At 37.8% G+C, this 22,296-nt stretch overlaps 1 protein-coding gene across 1 annotated transcript in view; it reads right to left on the minus strand.

Annotated features, from left to right (window-relative positions):
• Positions 1 to 2,600: 2,600 nt before the first annotated feature.
• Positions 2,601 to 22,296, minus strand: part of COL4A3 (collagen type IV alpha 3 chain) — a 53,431-nt gene continuing 33,735 nt past the window's right edge. The window contains exons 29-52 of the mRNA XM_030954410.1: positions 21,608 to 21,705; positions 20,107 to 20,257; positions 19,872 to 19,985; positions 18,918 to 19,085; positions 17,723 to 17,812; positions 16,989 to 17,123; positions 16,184 to 16,282; positions 15,046 to 15,135; positions 14,546 to 14,685; positions 13,544 to 13,670; positions 13,202 to 13,282; positions 12,481 to 12,579; positions 11,488 to 11,538; positions 10,356 to 10,541; positions 9,534 to 9,664; positions 9,016 to 9,088; positions 7,647 to 7,718; positions 7,406 to 7,525; positions 7,171 to 7,269; positions 6,371 to 6,583; positions 5,533 to 5,710; positions 4,391 to 4,505; positions 2,931 to 3,103; positions 2,601 to 2,685 (exon numbers count right to left, since the gene is read on the minus strand). Of these exons, the coding sequence (XP_030810270.1) occupies positions 2,601 to 2,685; positions 2,931 to 3,103; positions 4,391 to 4,505; positions 5,533 to 5,710; positions 6,371 to 6,583; positions 7,171 to 7,269; positions 7,406 to 7,525; positions 7,647 to 7,718; positions 9,016 to 9,088; positions 9,534 to 9,664; positions 10,356 to 10,541; positions 11,488 to 11,538; positions 12,481 to 12,579; positions 13,202 to 13,282; positions 13,544 to 13,670; positions 14,546 to 14,685; positions 15,046 to 15,135; positions 16,184 to 16,282; positions 16,989 to 17,123; positions 17,723 to 17,812; positions 18,918 to 19,085; positions 19,872 to 19,985; positions 20,107 to 20,257; positions 21,608 to 21,705 (2,888 nt within the window). The remainder of the gene's footprint in view (positions 2,686 to 2,930; positions 3,104 to 4,390; positions 4,506 to 5,532; positions 5,711 to 6,370; positions 6,584 to 7,170; positions 7,270 to 7,405; positions 7,526 to 7,646; positions 7,719 to 9,015; positions 9,089 to 9,533; positions 9,665 to 10,355; positions 10,542 to 11,487; positions 11,539 to 12,480; positions 12,580 to 13,201; positions 13,283 to 13,543; positions 13,671 to 14,545; positions 14,686 to 15,045; positions 15,136 to 16,183; positions 16,283 to 16,988; positions 17,124 to 17,722; positions 17,813 to 18,917; positions 19,086 to 19,871; positions 19,986 to 20,106; positions 20,258 to 21,607; positions 21,706 to 22,296) is intronic.

Genomic DNA, 22,296 nt, shown 5'->3' on the forward strand with positions numbered 1-22,296 from the left:
CATGGAAATGGGTCTTTTATTTAGTCAAAATATCTTTATTTGGCTGTATTTAGCAGGATACAGCCCCCAGTATTTGCTCGTTATTCCAAATTTCTCATGTGTCCATTCTTTCAGTACAATATATTAACACCTTGCACCTCATCAGCACTTTCCGGTTAAGGCTCCCAAAGCATTTACAGACAGCAGTTAACTAATCCTCACAACAACCATTAGCAGTAGGGAAGGAAAATGGTCTGCAGCTGCAGTGAGAAGTCAACATCAACTTTTCCCAAGTTTTTCTTTGATTTCCAGTGTCTAGCTTGTATTAATGCCAGGCTTGACAAACATGTGTCCCTGCACTTGTATTTCATGCTTTTGAAAGAGAGAGTCATTTTGAGCACTCAAAATCTAGAGCTATTTATCAACATCTTTCTTCAGTAACTTTTGAAGGCCACAAAAAAAGTGAGCAGCAGAATCCAAAACTAGGAACAAGGCATAACTTCCAGTTATATGCTATACTATGAGACAGAATTCCCTGTAACTTACCTTTGGACTTCAAAGCCACAATCCATTCCCTTCTCCTTACACATTATTCTCTACTGGACACATTCCCAGCAGACTTCAGCCCCAGGTACTCACATTTGTATTTTACCAGCTAGTTTTATGTTGAAGTCTCCACAGTCATCACTGCAGTCATCAATGCTTGGATGACTGCAATGAGCATTAATGAAAAAAAGAAGCCACCAGCACCCCAACAATCTACCAAGCAACAAGTGTGGTCTTTGAGTATTTAAAGCAAACTTCAGAGTTTATGGAAAAGTCTAGTATGTGATTGTTTTAAGGAAGATAATCTCAACCCCAGGCTTGATTCAAATGAAAGACTAAATATTAACTTGACATTAATACCTTCTTACCAGTAGTGCATCTGCAAAGAGATTCTTCATTAAACCCTGTAAATTCACAATTATACCTTGCAAACAGAATTACCATGACTGTTCAAGCAAACAATTTTAAAATATCCATTCAGTTCATATAAATGGTATCTTCATGTTAGCTCCATCATAAGAAACAGGCATGGAACACAGACAAAACCATTTCTTAGTTAGGTTAACACTGAAAATTCAAACAGTCTGACAAACATGATGCAAGTATTTTAACAGAAACAATATAAAATTTCACTGGCTTAAAAAAAATCTAAATGTGAAATCCTGGTTATTTCACTGAATTGCTAGACCCTACATTTAAAATGGTGCATTTACAGAACTATTAAGATGAATTAGGCTTCTTCACTAAATACTGAAATTCTGATAAATTGTGCAAGTATTAAAAAATATTAACATTTTAAATGTCAACATTACAATTTTAAATAGCCTTGCAAGTGCAACATTATAAATATAAAAAAAACCCCTCAGAGCTACAATTTAATATAATTTATATGAGCAAATGAAAGTGCTTTTCAAGTATTTATGTTCATTTATAGTTGGATTCTCTTGTATATAAGTCAGTGCTTAGATGGTACAATTTAAATATCAGTCTTTTTAAAAATTCTGGATGCGTGCATTTATCTGGATGGAATAAATGGTTTCATTTGCAGATATGTGTGCTAAATATTTAAATACAGAATACAATTTGTGATAAATATTTAAATATGAAATACTGTAAAATGGAAGTATTAAAGATTTTGTTAGGAATCACATCCTGATGGATGTGTGATAATCTGATAATGCCATGGGAGCCCTTGAGCCATACAGTAATTGTTAATTCTAACAAAATCCCAAATGACATGGTAAATAGTTTTTTCTTCAGGAGAGACAAAAGCATGTGACCATAATAGAGGCCCAATCCTGCCAAATTTGAAGAACTCAAAGATTGCATGATCAATGTCAAAAGCCATGGAATCTAAAGAAAACTTCCCAACACTTTCTTCAGTCAGCCCTTAGCCACAGTCACTCTGGAGCACACCGCCAGTGCTGTCACCACTGTCCTGCCTGCCCAGTGCCTGCTGTCGCTCCCTCTCTGGCCAGTCAAGCACCATTATCATCACAGTGATACAAAAACCTTTGTATTCCTGTTTGCCAGCCAGAGGAAGGGTGAGGTACGTGGGGAGATACTTGTTTATTAGACAAGAAAACCAAACCAAAACAACCCTTAATGAATCATTATATAGTTAAAAGCGCACTGAAAATATTTCCTATTGAACCCTATCTTAAGTGCCAGACTGTCATCTTAAATGATATCCACTTGAAACACTGAACATATGTAAGCTGATACAGGAGCACTTAGATTGTCTTGCTGTTTGAAAAGCACATGACACAAGGCAGCATTGACATCTTTCATTAAGGATCTGGTGATGCTGTAGTTTTATGGTGAAGATGCAGCTCAGAAATTACAAGGTTCAGCAGGTGCCCCTGCAGATGCCATGATAAGATTCCTCCAACAAAGTGCTTTGTCATTTGCCATAGACAAAAGTCAAACTGTTGCCCTACCTCACCACAATGCTGCATTGGCAATTTATAATTTTCTTTCCAGATGCAGCAGGACTTCAATAAATTATAGCTCTTCAGAGTTAGGCAATTCTTTGTAATAAATCAGTTTCATGTTCTGTGAAGAGTGGCCACCATTTAGATTGGTCTCTTCATGCAGACCTGACAACGACTGATGATATTCTCTAGTTGTCCTGCTTTCAAAGTCTGTGGCACAGGTCTCCTAGAAGAAAAAACCCAAACATTCAATATTTTTCTTTAAAAAACAGGAAGAGACAATGAGACTTTGGGTATGGAATTACTGACAACAACCTTGAAATTCTTGGCTCAAACATCTATGTGCTACAAAATGACTCTGTACCTAACAAACAGGAGTGCCTAGCCCGAAGGGACTTACAAAGGAAGCCCCCACAGGTTTTGCAGGCATTTGTGTCCTTGGGCATTGGGATGCAGGGAAGTACAGTTTACCTGAACATTCTTCTTGGATTTAATGATGCCAACCAGAAACTGTAGGAATTCGTGTAGTAGTTACATGTCCCCCTGCCATGGCACTCTATGAATGGGACGGCCCGAAATTCTTCCAGACAAGATCCAGGAGATGCCAATGCTTGGCCAGAAGCTTCTGAGCCAGCACTTGTGTACTGCAACCACCAAAACATTTTCATGAGAACTTGTCAATCAGCTTTTAGTAAACTGCCAGCAAAAAAAAAAACCTTTCTAAAACATACCATATGTTCTGTGGTATATCTTGGACAAAATAAAATGAATGCAGATTCATCTGATAAAACTTACAATGAAGCACAGAAGCCTTCTGAAAATTCAAGCAGTTATGGCATTTCTTAAGTGCCTGCAAGGGCCTTTCTCAGGTTGATGAAATGCATGGAACTAACCAGTACAAAGCCTAGAAAGCTGGCCTCTGTCCAGTTGAGTACAACAGTAACTACATTACAAATAAACCAAATTGGTGGGGGTGTGTTTTCATATTTTTTATTGCACTGATCACTTCTCGCAACACAAACAGCAGCAAAGGCTTTTTCCTTCTCTGATGTTGGTAAATGCTTGTAGAAGTAGCTCTATAATAATTTCCAATGGTTTAAAATTGGCTAGAAAATACCATCTAACTTTGCTGATACTGGAAACAAGTAAATTGTTTTAACCAAATGCTAAAAAATCTCCCATTTTTTCCCAAGTTTATTATTATTACTACTTGGGGCCAAATCACAGGAGAAACAAAAACTTCACCCTAGACCTAAAAGGACTTTACATTATGGAAAAAAGAGGGATTTAAAATTTTTCTACCTTCATTTTTCAATCCCTATTGACATCCCACAAACATGGGTAACACAGATGAAATGCTACATCCCCTATTATAATTACAGTTAGTCCCATAAGCAGTTCTCAATTTGCACTTCCATTATGAACTTTCTTCACTCATATCTAATTATGGCATCAAAATTGCTGAGGCAGTCTGCTGTAGACAGGGTTCTGCATTTATTTTTATTTTAGCTTTTGGTGCACTTCAGCCCCAAATCTGATTTTTAAAAGAACTTTCTGGCATGGAATTTGGTCACTTATTTCTATGTTTTTGTGTTCAGAACTATTTTAACCACTCCACTCCCCAAACCTATTTCCAGATCTTATCATAACATGTGAAAGTGAATGCATTTTTTTTGTCAGACTAAAGTCCTTTAGTACTTCTCTTATAATTTCTGCTTTTCCTCCTGCCACCTATTTTTGTGAACAGATGAGAATAGAAGTTTTTATACTTTTGGAATTGAATAAGAATTAATAGAATTATTTCCTACTTCTTGGCAGAGGCAAAAAAAAATTAAAAGGATTTAACAGTTATTAAGAAACAAATGAGCTCTGAAAACACCAATGAAAATGAGAGGACATAAAATGAATAATTCAAGTTGTTATATCCTTACCATAACAAAAGAAAAACCCTTCCAGAGAGACATCCAGCCATCTGGACATGCAGGAACTACAGTTGTTTGGCTGTGAACTGCTATTACCATTGCAGCTCCTTCACAGACAACACACCTGTGAAGGAAAGCACATACATTCAGTGCAGACATGAGGGAAAACATGAAAGCAAAACAAACTTGTGCCTTCTAGGATGGTAGCTACTTCATGGCATAGCATACCTTGCTATAAATGCTACTACTCACACAGGTGTGTGTGTTTAATGAGGAGCAAGTAAATTGAACCCCTTACCTTGCAATTGCTTTGCAATCTCTACTAGTAACACCAGATTAAAACTGTTCTAAGATAGGAAGCAATTCCAGAACATTTGAACTTCTTAATTTTGCCTTTCACGAAGTAACGAGCAGTATGTGACCTTTTTCACTATTTTATGTTGTTCTGGTTTAGTTCAAAGTTCTGTATTTTTGTACCTTTATTTGCTGATTAGAAAAAGCAATCTTTATTTCCTAAATGAGGAAACTGAAGCTGAGCTACTGGATTGCAACAGGGTAGGGCAGGACAGAAGAGTGCAAAGCCTGCCTTCCCTTGGATTTTGCTGCTCTAGGTCCTTCATGCTTTTAGAGCTTTTCTCTTACATTGTTCTCCACCCTTCCCAGCTATTCCAAGCAACTAGAAAGGGCCAAGCTTGCAGAACAGTGTTGCATAGATGAGAACCTTCAGCTCAGTTTACAATGTTCTTCACCAGCTACAGTAAAGACATCATCCAGAATTGAAAGCAGAACTTGATTTGTGCTATAATTCTAAATAACAAAGCTGTCTTGATTTAATTTTAGTCTGTCTCTAATATCCATAATGATAGGGTCTAAAGAAAACAATCCCTGTAATCAGTAGGACAGTGTGCCATTTTCTTATGCTGGCTCTGCAGCAATAGGCCCTGTGGTGGGACCCTAGCTTTATTCCAACTTCTCTTGAGAGTATCACTGAGTATTTGACATACTTAGGTGAGTAATCAAAAACCAGGCTGATGAAGTCAGTGCTTATACTGGCAGAGACAGGCAGGTCTTGCCTAAGATTTGCCACTTAAAACAATTTGTGATGCCTCTGTGGTTCCAGGGCAGAAGAGCTAAAACTCTTATCCTTTTACCTGCTTATCTGGGGCTCTAGTGCCCTGCCAGAAATGGGTGCCATGTCTGGTGGCATCACCACTGCAGTGGACAGCCAGTAGGAGTAGTCATTGCGAGAAGCAAAGCTACAAACATCATTGGGGCTGCAGAACAAGAATGGCATGGTGCTGAACCTCTGCAAGCAGCTACCAGCTGTTCCTGGAAGACAAAAGAGGAGAGGTTTGTGGCAGTAGGAGATTAAATCTAGTGCAGTGACCAGAAGAGATACATGATGGCACCCAATCTACTATAGGAAGAATTAAAACAGTTGTTAACTATAAGAAGAGTCTGTTCAGTAAAATAATCTGAAAGCAAAATGCTTCTGGCTTATACAAAAATATCTATATAATAAACAAGGGCTAAGAACAAAATCTGTTAAAATAATACAATCTTCTTGAATGGTATCAGCCCTTGACACAGTAGCAGGGATTCAGCTGCTTAAACAAAAGTTTCTGGTGACATTATTCACACCCTAAAGTTTCCCACTTAGGCTTCAAAACCCACAAGATTCTCCTTCACATCCTGTGGTGTTGCTGTCAGCCCTGTGCAAATGTTGTGAAGGTTTATACTTGACATCTATCCATAAGTAACTGAATTGCTCCTCAAAAAACTCTAGGGATATCAACAGGGGAATATAGGAGTGCAGGAAAGAAAAGTGTCTTTTAAACCATGATTCCTGAATTGACTCCAGGCCCCTCTGGAGACAGATGGTTGAAACCAATGTTTATCTCAGACACTTACTGTAAATTTGGTTTCAGGACAACTTAGCATTACTGGACTCTAAGAAAACAACCTGAATTTTTTTTACCAATACAGTACCAAGATCTTGTCCATGTGCTCGTTCATTTCCTTGTACAAAAAGCAGTGAATAGCCAACATAGATCTGGGATGTCCCATGTGGGCACGAAGGAATCTTTGTTGTCTGACTATGCCGGGTAAAGATAAATCCTTTTCTTGTTGGACCAGCAGTGATAGTACCTGGTGATCCAGGTAACCCCTGCAGACCTGGAAAGCCAATCAATCCAGGTTGTCCTGTGGATGAGAAATAAATATGTCTGCAAGTATTATAATTTTGTTTAAATTTTAATTTCTTTTAAATTTGTGAAACTGCTTGAAAACTAACCAAAAAATACCAATAACAAGATACAACTTAAAAACTGGTAGTATTTCCAGATGGTAGTTCCAGATGTAGGAATTCCTTCAGACTTAGCTCAGGCAACTTCATGGTATAGTGAGGTATTTTAAAGTACCAATGTAATTTTTACCAAAAAAAGCTTAAAATAAAAATATTTTGTGACGCCTAAATAAAAATATTTCATTCTATTTTGATGAAATATAAAGGAACTCTGGTACCTACAGATTTCAAGTGACTAAATAGAAGTGATTAATAACAGAAGAGCATAGTCAAGGCATGTTTCTGTAAATTATTATTTCAGTTGTGAACATGCATCTGTTAAAGGCTAAGAATGTGCTTACATATGTCCCTAAAATGACTGTAAATGTTCTGTAAATTGCAGAATCTCAATACATGTAAGAGGAAGGATTTGCAGAAATCAGCAGTACAATTTATCTTTAAGTTCAGTTAGTACCAGTCAAACAGAGATTCTGCTTTCCTGTACCTCTTGGTCCTGGAAATCCCCGGTCTCCTTTTGGACCAGGCAATCCTGGATGTCCCGGATGACCAAAACGTCCTGGTAGACCTTTTACTCCTTTGGGTCCTAAATTGCAATCAAGAAAAAATTCCCCAGAGGCATATGGTGAAGATTTTAGACATGTCAGATTTCTGTGCAGAACCAAAATGTTCTCCTAAGCAGCACACACAGACACATGCATAGAGATAAAAATATAAATCACCTTGTAGTCCAGGAATCCCTTGAATTCCTTGATCACCTGGTGTTCCTGGGATTCCTGGCAGTCCTGCAGGACCCTTGCTTCCTGGGATGGAGAATATTTTTCCAGGGAATCCAGGTGGGCCTAGCAGCAAAAATATAATGAGTATCTATTGCTTTACAATGAGAGAAAGCAAACAAACTACAAAACAAACCAAATAAATCAACCTAAGTCAGCTGGTATTGGAAGGAGAAGGGTTGGTTACCTTGCTGGCCCTTTGGTCCCCTTGGCCCTTCTGCACCTTGTGGTCCTGGGGGTCCTTGATTACCCTTTTCTCCTAAAAGAGAAGATTGAAGATAAATCTGTCTGGTTTAAAATGTCAAAACAACTGTCAAAGTTTCAGAGGCTTGTTGAAGAGTCCTGCATAATCCATGCAAAGTTCCCAAAGGGTAACACAGCCTATAGACTGGTTTGATATGTGAAAGTGGGTTTCTTCACCTCTGCTGCAACTGTATAATTTATAGATCAAGTGCATTTAATTTCTAAGATAGTACTGTCATACCTATCTATATGAAGGTTGGTCCATAAACCTAGTTTAAATTCTCAATTTTAGACTATATCCTTTCTATCTTACATGTTTTTGTCACTGGATTTGCAGCCTTCACGCGGAGTTCAGCTCCCTTTTACCCTACTGCCAGTAATGTTGAAGGCTTTAAGAGAGCTGTAGAGTTTTTGTTGATAAATTTGTTAAGTGATTCTTTTCACTGAGCACAATATGAGGTTACATTCAGACCATGCTCCACAGTTCTGTTTGAAAAAAAAGAATTAATTAAAAGTATTTTTAATGCCACATCGTGAGATTTGACATATGTGAAATGAGAGTTTTTGGTTAAAGAAAGTAAGATTGCTCTCTGTGTGGTGACTTTGCCAATCAGAACAAATTTAAAATGCACAATAGTTAGCATGGATCACTAACAGGTAGGTTAAATAGGTAATGACAATTCTGTGGGACTGTAAATCATGCAATTGAAGAATGAGAATTCTGGAGTAATGCAGGCCTAGATAATATTTCATCACTAGGAAATTGTCTAAATTGAAAGGATTTTTATCTAGCTACTGAGTCAGCTTACCCTCAGGAATATGAAATTAATGATGCCAATACATTTAACAGTTCATCTGCTGATAAACTGTAAGTGAGATTTTATTTGGAACTATTCTTACAGCAAACAAAGGACCCAGTGCTGTAATTATGATTAAAAGCTCCTGAGTTCTATAGCTAAGAGATTGTCAAAAAGTCACATTTTCTAGCAGTGGTGGGATAATTCCAATTGGCAGACTCAGTGCCAAAGTCCTGAGCTCATCAATCAGTAAGGACAAACTTGTTTTGAATTTGCCTGAAATGGAGGTTGTTGATGTGTCAGCCCTTCCTCACCTGAGCCTGTTAGGACCCACCCAGAGCATGTACCTCAGTGAAAACTCTTAGTGAATGTTTTCATTTAGATCTGACTTATACCCTGACTTTCGTGGCAAAACCTTGTGTCTCTAGAACCCATCATACACAAATACCATTATAACTCAACATGTAAATGATTGTATTTAGCACACAGGAGTGTACATAATAAATATATGAGTACCTTTTACACCTGGGAATCCAAGAAATCCAGGGTCTCCTCTAGCACCAGGATAGCCTGATCGACCTTCTATTCCCTGCAAAACAGAGAACATCAGTGGTAAACAGGAGCAGCATCTTCATACAATGAAATATACTTGATTTTTGTTCAGAATATTCAAGACATTATGTTCACAGAATATGCTGTAACTAGAACTATCTGATCCACTTTTAAGCATGTTAGAAATTGTCATATTATTGTTCAGATTATCCTGTAATGCAGACCAGCCAAGGAAATTACATACCAGGAATTAGAAAAATAATTCTTATTGACCCACTTAAGTCCATAAAACTGGCTTCTCATATCCATTTTATTTCCTCTATAACAAGGTGTTTTTGTGAAAATGGGTGGGAGGGGACACTTGTTTGGGCTTGTTGTTTGTTTAGAGATTTTGGAGGGTTTTTCAATGGGTATTATTATCTTTTCATGGTAAGAGCAGACTAACAATGCAGTAAGAAAGAAACAGTATTCCTTTCACTGACTTTGGGACCAGGAGGGCCAATGTCACCAGCTGGGCCCCTTGGCCCTGGAATTCCATCCGCCCCTCGGACGCCTTTGCTTCCTTTCACGCTGAGAGTGGAAAGACCAGGAAGGCCTGGAAAACCAGGAGCACCTATACAGAAACATCAGAGTAAGGGAAAACTGCTGCCAACAGCTTTTCACCTAGATTACACACAACCCAGTGCAACATCCAATAGCCCCATAACAATACTCATGTATATCACCTCAGTGATTTCCAAGGAAATATATGCACTTTTTAAAAAAATCAAATTTTTCCTAACCTGCTAATTTAATCTAAGATCAGAACTTACAGTACTCTTTAACACTACAGGCTTTTAGCATATCCTCCAGTTGTAGTTAAGTCTGGAATCACAGAATCATTTACATTGGAAAAGACCTTTAAGATCATTAAGTCCAATTGAAAACCTAGCACTAAGCCATGTTGTTACTTAGCATGAGTGGCACTTAGGGACATGGTTTAGTGACAACATGACTTGGGTTTAGGTGTTAGGCTATCTCATTTTGTTAAAGTTGGATCTCAGCCGCCTCATGAACCACATGGGAGGGAAGCACGATAATGCAATCGGGTGGACTCAAAAGCTTAGAGTTATTTTAATTTAAATGGCACTGCATAGATCATGTAGTTTGCAATGGTAATGTTGCATTAGCTGCTAAAGGATCTGTTTAATTATGAAACTCTCTTGGGGGAATACCCCTTTCAATCTTGAATTCTGGATAGGCTGACTTCTACTTTCAATTATCAGTATATTCTTTCAGACAAATAAGGAGTTCCAAAAACACACCTGGTCTTCCATGTGCACCAGGAGTACCCCTGTTCCCTTTCTGGCCAATGATTGCCACGCCTGTGGTGCCTTGAAATCCAGGTAACCCCACTAAGCCAGGAGGTCCAATGGGTCCTTGATCTCCCTGATGACCTTTCACACCTGGGGGCCCAGGAAAACCAGGCAGTCCCATGTCCCCTTTGATTCCTGCAAAGTGTGGATATCACATGTGGAGAAGGCTGTCAAGACAGGGAGGTGATGTGACAACTCCAAAAATGCATTTCCTATATGGCAAAGGCGGAATTCAGCCTTTGTCTTTAGTACAGAGAAGTCCCCAAAGCCAGCTTGCTACCCTAAAGCAAAATAGTTCTGAGAAGACAGGACTCACAGCAAGGTACACACCACTTTTTTAAATTAAAAAACCCCACAAATAAAAAACAACTCACTCCATTTCAGAGATTGCTCATCCCAAGGAATAAACTTGAGAGGAGGATAAACAGAGCAGAGAAGGAATATTTATTGTAGAAGAAATGCTTCTTTGTTCATCAGAACTAACAAATCCTTTTAAACTACACCCCAGCTGGAAGCATCAATATGAATGCAACAAAATAAGAGACTATTCCATAAGGATATTGTTCTGAAGTCAATCTTAGAGTACTTTAATTTTACTTTTTTAAAGTAAAGAAAATCAGTGGATTTCTACCAGCGCTACAAATACGTTGTAAAACCTACAAAATGGGAAGAGTCTCTCTTCTGTTTATCAAAATAAAAGGGAAGATGAACAAAATTAAAATGCAACCACTGCAGCTTTCTCAAAGTGTGCTTGTTATTCAGAAAGATCTTGTTTTGATAAGAACCTACTCTGTTAATCCAATTATATATCACAATAACATTTCAAAAGCTCTAGAATGTGTATATCACCTTCACAAGACCACAGTAGTCAGCTTCTTTATTTGCCTTTTACAACAATCTAAACTTCACAAGCAACAACTCTTGACATTTACTATATAGGACCAAACCATTGATCAAAAGCACAGAATCACTCTTGATTTCCTCTGACACTCTTAGTGCCATTTCAAGCACCTGAAAGCAGAAGGGATGATGTTTCTGGGATTTAAAAATTAAGCTGTTGCTTTTCAAAAAGGCAACTCACCTCTACGCCCAGGAATACCTGGAAAACCAGGGATCCCTCTCCCTGGTGGTCCTGTAAAATATTAGGTCACATTACACTCAAAATCTGAAATAATTTTTTGAAAACATCAGAGTTTTCTAATATTTCATACATTTTTTCAGAGATCATGGTATCAAAAGGTAGAGTGTAGTTGTATGCAAAGTAAAATGTATTATATCTATTTCTTCTATACAAAACCACAAATTAAATTTTTAAGTTTTTATTTATAGGAAGAACTGGTCTTATTTGAGGTACATTCTACAAGAAGAAGCTATTTCTTTCTTTTCAGAGAAAAAAAAAACAAAAAAAAATCTGCACTTAATTTAGTTATTAAGAAAAAACAAAAATAAATGTAAACACCTATAAAAGAAAATACATTAATAGTGATTACTTCAAACAGTGCTTACTTCAACATGAGAATACTTTCTAAATACTATGGATGCCTTCTAAGTATCTTCTTGATACTAGCATGCAAAGAAAAATTTTTCAGTGCAAAATTCTGTCAGAATTCAGTGTAGGACTAAATCTATCTGAATATTGATAGCATCAGGAGTGACTTTTAAATGAAAGCTTTCACAACCCAAGGTGTTGGTCATGGAAGCTTTCACTGTGCAGGAAAACACTGTGATTCCTTTTATTTTATATTCATGTAAGACAGAAGACTGAAAAGATTTTGGTTCTTTTAAACTCTTTGTGGTTAAACCCATTGGAGCTGTTAACCAGCAGTACTTTGGCAGACATGAACATTTTTAGGTGACATTACAACACATGTAGAACAGAGCATTTGTAATGCACTTGGGTTGTTGACTGCATGTGCAAAAATTACATAGAAAACCACTTATAACCTTCTACTTCTAAACTTAGCTTTGGCTCCACAGAAGCTCCTTGGTAATCCTTCCTAAATCATCCCTGTCACCATAATTACAGAAAAAAACCCAATTGTAAAAGAGAATGAAAATATTTCACTGCTGTTACCTGGTTCTCCCTTTACTCCTGGGGGACCAGGCATACCATCCTGACCTTGAGTACCCCTTTCACCAACAAGTCCAGGTTTTCCAGGGACTCCAACAGCACCTGTGAATTACAATGGACCAAAATGTCATTTTTACTTCTGTAATTTTGCAGTGGGAAGATTTTACTCCCCTTTATTGAAATTTAATTAGCTCAGCTACTTCAAAGAGAGGGGTAGCTGTGTTGGTATAGAGCAGCATGTAGCTTGTATGGAGCTCACTGGACTTCAGTGGATTTAACAGCCCCCCTATTTTCACAGACATAATAAAGCCTTCAGTGCATGCCTCTGTTGCTACATAGACACACTGCCCCTGAGGTATATTTTTAATTCTGTTTTAGTTCTGTTGCTTTAGCAGACAACTACAATTCTTTGTTACTCCAGTTAGTTTTCTTCTCTTCATCTACCTATATCTTAGTTTATAATTGTCTTTTAGGAAGTAGAACCTAAAGAACCTAAGCCTTTCTTATAATTGTGTGGCTATCACATCTTGAGACCCTTGGATATGTACTTATAATTTAAAAAGGGCAAAAAGTTTTCCAGTAGTGAAGCAAAATTAAAACTTTTTGCCTCAGCTGAACTGATAACATTGAAAATGGGCTGTTAAAAGGAGGCAAACAAAGCCTCAAACTGAACTGAAATCCCAAATCCAGGGCAGTGACTTAGGAGAGAAGCTATATACCATACCAGGAGGGCCTGGGACTCCCTGCTGTCCTGGGCGGCCCTGGCATCCTTTAACACCAGGATCGCCAGGGGCTCCATACTGCCCTGTAAGAAGAGAGAGTGTGGCAGAGGGGAAGTGGCATCACCTCTAGATCCAGACTCAGTTTAGAGCCTTGCTGTTGTTTCTGCTTTGGCCAGCTGCAAAAGTTCTCCAGGTGACCCAAGCTGGCCTGGCTGCTGTGACCACAGAGGAGCTGTTCAGGTTTGCAGCAGTCAGCAAGTTCAGCGTGCCACCCCCAGGCTCTTGTGTGGTTGGAGGAATTATCTCCTACAGCGTGTCACCAGCCCTCCAAAAGTACCCCATACCTGGGATTCCTGCACCTCCAGTTTCCCCTCTGATCCCATGTGGTCCTGGTACTCCTGTAAGCCCTGGCTGACCCTCAGAGCCCTTTTCTCCTTTGAGGCCAAAAACTCCTGGGGGACCTGGATCTCCCTGAGAAACAGTTGCACACACAGAGGTAAAGAATCACAGTGTAGAATAGAAAAATCACATGCAATTCACATGTAATCACATTTCATTAGGATTTTCAGACAAAAACCAAAGCAGACTAAATACAAGGTCTTCTCATAATACTACCGATCTTTTAGACATAGTTAAGATCTATTTTTAACCTTTATAAACCAAGTTGTTTTTAGATTTTTCCCTGGCACAGATTTGCCTTCAATTTTATTCTACCAGCTCTTCTTTTGATCCAAACATTCATTCCTTAGGTAATATGCAGCTATACAAAATACTGAATTGTATTTTTTTCCTTGAATTCCTGCTGACTTTTTCACAGTAATCTCATTGGGGCTACCCAGCTCATACTGAAAATAAACAAATCATTTAAATTACAGGACTTATAGAGGAGTTTACAGCCTCAGCCACACATTTCAGATAATCTCATAGGTAAAAAGACTTCCAGTTATTCAACAACCAGAACATGTGGAGGTAGACTATCCAACTGATCTAACTTAAAAATACTGGTTTGTTCTTAGCAGTGTATGTATGACCAAACAGCATAAACATTTGCTAAGATGAGTTTTTGATGTACTTTTTAACATCCTTGTTCTTAATGAATTAGGAACTTTTACAGAAAGCAAGTTACTTCAAGATATTTCATCTTTATAAATAAGAAATTTTTGCACAATTGAAGTGAAATATAATGAAATAAACTTCTCCTGAATAATGACACAATAGAATTTTCATATTTCTTACCACTAATAAATCAACTATTTCTGCAAACTCTGCAGCTCTTGCTTACACTTGTTCTGTTTCTATAGTCAAAGGCTCTGCCTAACAGGAAAGTTCTTCCACTGCCTTTATACCTTTGGACCAGGTTCTCCTGGAGGCCCAGCAGATGGGTACCCAGGATCTCCTTTGTCACCTGGAAAGCCACCATAGCCTGGTGGACCAGGGTCACCTGATGGTCCTGGAAAGCCTGGAGATCCTTTCTGGCCTTTTGGACCTGGAAAAATAGCAATACTGATACCATTCTTAAAAGGATCATTGCATTTCACACTCCATGTTTTGTGAGCTATTGCTAATATATACAGATATTAATTCTTCATTAAGTACTTTAAACGGTGATTTTATTTCTAAAAGGAGGTTCTTCAATGTAACAATATATAAATTAAAGAATTTGGATAGAGAGGGAGAATTGCATTCTGCCAGTCAAGCAAATACTGGGGTGAAGATAAGTCTATGGATACTAAAGAATAAATCCCAGTCTAAGAATTGTGTGATGTGCTGACAGTAACAGCTCAGACCTGTGCAAATGCTTCTAGAGAGCTCTATGAATTTGTAATATGTCTTGAAAGAAAATGACCTGGAATTCCCATGTCCCCTTTGTCTCCAAGTGCACCTGGGAATCCTTGTCCTCCAGGAATTCCTGGGAGACCCATAAATCCCTTGGCTCCTACAAGATGAAGAAATAAATGTCATGTTAGAACTGTTATGGATACAAAATCCTCTACCACACACATTCTTTTAGTGTATTACTATTATAGAGATAATCAACATGGAGCCATTTGCACAGACACAGATAAAATTATCATTATTGTTTTCAGAAAGCCAAGGAAATAACAAATACCTTATGTATCAATGTTAAAATTAAGGTTTGTGACCACAGCACTTAGGGACAGCCACTGCAATATATTTTAGCTGAATTTGATCAAGATCATGAATTTGCATTTATGCACTGGACTCTCCTGTCATTGCTTGCACTCCAGTTCAGTTTAGTTTTGTGCATGGAACAATCACATTATTACTTACTCATGACAGATTTCTCATGACTAGGATATAGTAGAAAGCTGGGTGTAACATAAGAAATTTTCCCCTCCCTCACTTATCTTGAGATTCATTTAGCTAAATTAGCACTCAGTTTAATGACGAAAAGACCCAGATACATCTAGAATGTTCTGTGAGCATTCTTTCTAAATGCCAATGTGCCAAAGCCTGACATTTTTAAAGCTGCTTTTCACTGGAAATCTGCTAACTTTTGAAATACAAGTCAAATATGTAAGTTTTGAAAAGGGAAATATCATTCATCTGAAATAAAAAAAAAAACCCTAAAATATTTTTGTGCAAAATTGTAAAGTTTTAGAATTAATTTTTAAATAATATTGCAAGTTCAGACTTCTTTTTGCTTTTTAGAAATATTAATTTTTATTCATTGGTTTCATCAGCTTTTAGACTTCATTGTTATCCAGGATTTAATATTATTTTCTATTTGTCATCCTAAACAATGGTCTATATTTGAAAGAAAACAAAGAATCATTCAGTGATAGCTGCTGTGACTTTCAAACTGCAGCTTTTGAAATTGCCCAATTTCAGAAATCTCAGGAAAGCTTGAGAGTTAATAGAGAGAATATAGTGCTGCTTCTGGAGCCAAGTTGGTGTGCACTGGAGCAGCAGTACCTCCCTGTCCACATGGCACTGGGATTTCCAATACAAATATTCCATACCTGGTAGACCAGGCATTCCTTCAGACCCATCAACACCTGGTGGGCCTTGCACACCAATGTCTCCTTTTTCTCCCCTTACACCCATTTGGCCTTGAACTCCTAAAATGAAGTTTCATTTAAAAGATATTACAAAACAACATCTTAGAATATAACTTTTGTAAAAGTTTAACATTCTATAACTCTTTAAGCTAATGAAACAGAAGTAGAGCATGGGATTTTCACTCTGAACACACATAAGCAAAACACAAACTCAAATCCAACACCTTCTTTTTCATGTGGAGGCAATAGGAAGTTCCTGAAAGCTTCCATAGGAAAATACCAAAAGAAAAAGCCAGATAGTAGCATTAAGCATCTACAGCTCATATAGAGAGTCTGTATTAATATTGCAGACAAAGGAGGAGTTTCTGGCAGTCAAGTACTTCTGAGCAGATTTAATGTCCTTGCAATCTAGCATCTGGTTGGTAAGTACAGCCATTTCTGTGCTCACAGGATAATAAAAATGTAAAAACATGAATGTATAGCATGTATGTATAGAAGCCTCCTGGTACTACTGATATATTATTTAGCATTAAAATAAGAGCTTTTTAAAGGAATTAAGACTTACTAAAATTGAACTGAATATTCAATGTAATATCCAACTATTCCATAATAAGAAGGCAGTTCTAGTGTTTAGCAATGATTATTTCAAAACAATGTGAGTACTTTCAGCAGTAGAGTCAGTTTATTCCATATTTTAGAGTCCACTGAAACTGCAAAACAGATGACAACCCTGGCTAGTTTTAATGGCAGAACAATGAATGTGTACCTTTTAAACCTCGTTCTCCTTTGTCCCCAATACCAACCAGGGTCTCAGATGGTCCAGGAAAACCTTTATCACCTGGTTCACCTTTTTGTCCAAGAAATCCTTTTCTTCCCTGTATTCCTGGGAAGCCAGGAGAACCTGCAAGAAAACAGAGTGAAATGTTCAGGAGAACATTTCACTGACATTCACTGACTAGATGATATAATAAAACAAACCAGATAATGCCAATCTTCAAGAACAATTGTAATTTACATATGTAAATATACCATGCAAAACAACCTAAACTAGCTTCTTAACTGCAACAATCATCAATAAAACACCTACAAGTACAGATTACTTGTAGCAAGTAATGCTTGTCTTTCCAGCAAGACATAGAAATTATTTCTTATAGTGAATAAACACACAATCTTGTGTCTGTTAAATAAATATAATAATGGTATCACATAGGAGGGGAAAAAACCAGCAAAAAGGCTCTCTGCTCTTTATTGAGCAAATCACCAGGCACTTAAAAAAATGAAAAAGAAAAGGTAGCAAGTCAAAACTGCTAAAAATATTATATTATTCAGTCTGCAGACTGCACATATACGGAAAACAGATTTACCAAGACTCAAAGAAATTCCAGTACAACATCTATACTCAGGAGTGATAATACACACAAAATGGATCACAAGACTAACTTGAGCATTGAAATTCCTGTATTCTAAGTGAAAAAGAAGGCAGATAAAGTGGTCACTCGCCTTGGATGCCAGGGTTGCCTGGTCTTCCAACCATGCCAGGGGGTCCAGGAATTCCTAACAGTCCCATTACACCTGGATCTCCCCTTGCACCTGTGGAGTTGAAGCAATAGGAACATATTTGTTAGTATTAAATCAGTTAAATAGAACATTACTTCAGAAAACTACACATACATCTGTCATTTTAGTGTTTAATAGCTTACATTATTTTTTCTCCATTTCTGTAACTGTCCAAGCCAGTTTTCCCATCTTTAACCACAGGATCATGACTTATAACCTCCAAATTACCTAAATTAGTAGCTGCAACAGCTCCTATCAATGAATTAAAAACTAACAGTAAGGATAATGCATCTGAGATACCCACACAGGGATGAGAGATCAGTCATGAGATGTGTGGGAATGACATTCCTTTCAGGCTCAGGAGTCAAAGACCAGCTGGGAAATAACTCCCTCAAATGCCACCAGAAGTCCATGTTTGCATAACTGAGTCAAGTGCTACATGTTTATCAAAAGCTTTACAGATTCTCACTATAAAAAGGCATGTACCATCTCCTTCCCACAGTGTAACGATTTGATATTAAAGAAAACTCTTTGTTAGAAATAGGAAACATTATATGACTGATATATTTTATTCTTCAAAACAAATTTCAACATATTTCTGAAAGAAAAAACCAAACAAATCAACCCTACAGGCACCACTTAGCTTACTTAAAGTTAGCTCTGGTTAGTGACAGAGCTTGATCTGACTCACCTCTGTCAGACTAGATCTGAGCTCATAAGAAAAAGAAGCTGGCATTACAAACTATTTGAAAAGGGATGCTGAGTAAGAACTACACACTTTGCAATTCCATTGTGCTGGGGGAGTTTCTTTGATTATTAACTATTTCATGTCCTACTGCAAGGACATTCCTGTACAAAAACTAGATAAAACACTCTTCTCAAAAGACTTTTATAGAAAATTCCACACTGCGTCAAGAGAGCTTCAAGATACGCTCATCCTTTAAGGAAGAATGATTTATTAGTTTTTCATAAAAATCTCAAAGATAAATGAAAGGTGTTGATGGAAAAATATTTCAGCATCTTCAGTCTGGAAAAACATTTCAGCATCTTCAGTCTGAAAAAACATGACCTTTTTGCAAAACACCTTTCTGCAAAGACTCAATTGCTATATCAAAACAAATACTTGGGGAAACCTTACCTGGCAAACCAGAGATTCCTGGCCTTCCAGATTCTCCCTTGGGACCAGGTAATCCTGTTTTTCCCTGAAGACCTATTAATCCAGGTTCCCCAGGCGTTCCATAAGTTCCTGGGATACTCAAACCAGGAGCACCTAGGTTTCCTTTTGAACCTTGCAAACCTCTTCCTCCTAAGAAAAGTGCAGGACAGTGTAGTATGGTAGATCTGTCTGAAAAACAAACCTTCATCTCTATCTTTACATCATAAGCATGAAACTCCTCTTGAACTCTGCCTGTTTGAGGCTAAACATGAGATCTGTAAGGCAACAAATACATTCAGAAAATCTTATAAGGGCTGTAGGCTGGGATTTTTGAAAAGAAGAAAAAAAAGTGAGAGTAGACAAATCTGTTCTTTCCCAGAAAAAGAAGAAAAACCCAAATATGAAAACCTCATCAATTTTGCATTCATTCCTCATAAAATTTTATTTTTAAAAATCCTTTTGAGATCATATATAGGAGAAGGAATGTGTTGTATATCTGAGTGTGGTTTTTTTTTGAAAAGAAAATCATATGCAGTACAGGCAGGTACTTTTGGCACCCTAGATTCTTTTCCTACCTAGTTGAGCTCTTCCTTTCACTTATTTCTTTATCAATCCCATTCACCACAGGATCTAGGTTCCGTCCCACAGGGGAGATATGTCTGAAATATCTATCCCTTTTCCTGGGAATTTGGGTGAGTTTGTGATTACTCTTTATACTGGCCAATGGAATCTGGATCTTAATCTCTCTTCATCAGTGCATGTGCTTCCTCCCATCTACAGAAAGAACATCTTTTAAATGTTTTCTTGCATATTTTCTTGCATACTATTCCATAACCAATATCCAGAAATAATTTTAGCTCCCTCGGGCCATTGGAAGGCAGAAACAAAACCCAGACTCACCCAGTCAAATGCCATTTTTGGGTCAGAAAGTCCTACCTGGTGGGCCTGTAGCTCCCTGGCCCCCTGGCAATCCGGGCAGGCCAATAAGACATTCAGCAGGTTTCCCTGGAAAACCCGGGTCTCCAGGAGCTCCAGGTGAGCCACGATCTCCTAAAAGACATGAGAGTGAATTCACAGCCAAATTAAGTTTTAGGCTTTCAGTGAACCTTGTTTGATTTGATTTTCCTTAAAATAATGTGCTGTGCTCCCTGAGCTTCTCTGGCAATATTACCTCTTAGGCCATCATCACCATCATGCCCAGGATGCCCTGGTAGGCCTGGGAGTCCTGGAAGTCCAACTTCACCTTTAGAGCCAGGGCTGCCAAGACCTCCTGGTGAACCCATTCTTCCTGGCTCTCCAGGAATAATCACGCCTGGCTCACCCTGCAACACAGAGAGAAATAGAAACAATCCTCTCTGCTTTGCAAATCTGCCAAAATATTTTCTCCACTGGAGTAATAATGACCTTATTTTATTAGGGTAATTCTCTTAATTCCCTTTGGATCTTTCACACTATAATTTCTAAGGGCTTCAATTCAGCAAACCACTGGATGTTCCTTATTAGCTAGCTGAGTAATTAATCTAGACTGCTTTCAAACTCTGTCTCCTAGCCCTAAGAAGTTGCTACTCAACAATGCAAGACACTTCCCTCCATTTGGTCTTTACTGCATTGAGATGCCTTCTGCAGCTGTGAATGGCTTTGAACAACTATCTGAAAGTGGAGGTGAAGTTTGTGCAAATATAACTTTTAATTTTATATTAAAAATATGTATTATATATATATAAAATTATTTATTTGAATGATCAAGGTCAGCACCCAGATATGCCTCAGGATAGTCAGTTGTTGGGGTTCTTTTAAGTCATTCTTCTGAACATTGTTATCCATGAAGACTGCTTTTATCACAAATGTCCCAAGTGCATTTCCTGACTGGAAACTTTGAATTAGTAGGTTTTTTTAGCTGACTGAACTGCTGGTTGTTTTGAGTACCAGCAAATCAATATGTTCATAAACAGATCAGTAGACCTGAACTTATACCAGTCACTAATGATATGCTTGGACCACAGAGGCCACTTGACATCCACATGCTCTGTTGCATCAGGTACAGATGAAAAAAAAAATCACAACCTCAACTGCCTTCCTTTGTCATGTCAAAAAAACACACAAAAGAATGACATACGGGGACAAACAGACAAAGAAATGCCATATGTTCAAATAATTTAGGTGTTATTATTTTGTTCAAAATTTGAATCCTAATTACAGAGTAGTCAAGAATCAGTAGATTAGCTTCTGTTAATCAGCAAGAGTGGGTGCAGTATTACCTCCAACCTTCTTTCTTCATGCTTCAATTTAACAGAGCACTTGCTTAATGAAATACATACTTGCTTGTCAATTACCTCCATCAAATAGATGCTTAATTGGATTTCTGAACAGGCATCTTTTCAGCAGCTGTGGCCTTAATTTTTTTGCTTTAAGCAATGCAATATCCTCCTTGTGGTCCGAAAGCCAAAGTAGGAAAACATCCCAAACACTTGGAATTCTGAAATCTTGTATTTGGATCAAAAATTTTGGCTTGAGCCCCTTTTTATAGAAAGAATTTAATTTCATAGTTTGTGCATAATTAGTCAAAAAATGAAGGAATTCCCATATTCCTTACAATTTCTAACTTATTTGCTCAGTATAAAATTGAATGAACGGGGCCTATGGAAAAGCTTGTTCTGTATTTCTAACCAAACCTTTTGTCCTGGTTGTCCTAGGTTTCCAGCTCGGCCTGGATCTCCAATCTTTCCTTCACAACCTGGTGGCCCTCTGCCTCCCGCAAGTCCTTTATCTCCTGCAAAAGGAATTAAATGGCAGTACAGACACTTTATTTTACAAAAGGGTCTTTGCATGTGTGCATTTATGAGCCTCTGGCACTGAAGCAGCTTACATGAGCTGAAGGGAGGATCTTGATTTCAGCGCTAATGTGACACATGGCACCTTGTTCCTTACACACTCACTCAAAATTGACTGAAACACTGCTTGTTAATTAACTAACTTGAAGCATGTCACCATTTTTTTTCCAAGTGAAGCCATTCTGATGTTAGTTCCCTGCTGTTCTCTTTACCAAGCAGCTTGGTACAAGTTTCAGTATCTGAGCTTTTTATGTTAACTCATGTCCTTACTGGATTATGAGAATTTCCCAGTATTTCTAGGGTTCAAGGGCAGTTATAACTTTGCATGAGGAATGGCTAAATTTAAAGTATCGAAAATGCTTTCTATTACCTGCATATTAGGGCAGATATTGCATTGTACATAACCAAAATTGATTAAAAATAAAGCACTTTGACACTTGTACAGCTCTGTCTCTGTAACACATATCCAGGTAAAGAGAATCCATCTGAATTAAGTATGAGATCTCAGATGAGATAGCTGCACCTGTTTG

The sequence above is a fragment of the Camarhynchus parvulus genome, chromosome 9 (assembly GCF_901933205.1).
Source record: "Camarhynchus parvulus chromosome 9, STF_HiC, whole genome shotgun sequence".
NCBI classification, from domain to species: Eukaryota; Metazoa; Chordata; class Aves; order Passeriformes; family Thraupidae; genus Camarhynchus; species Camarhynchus parvulus.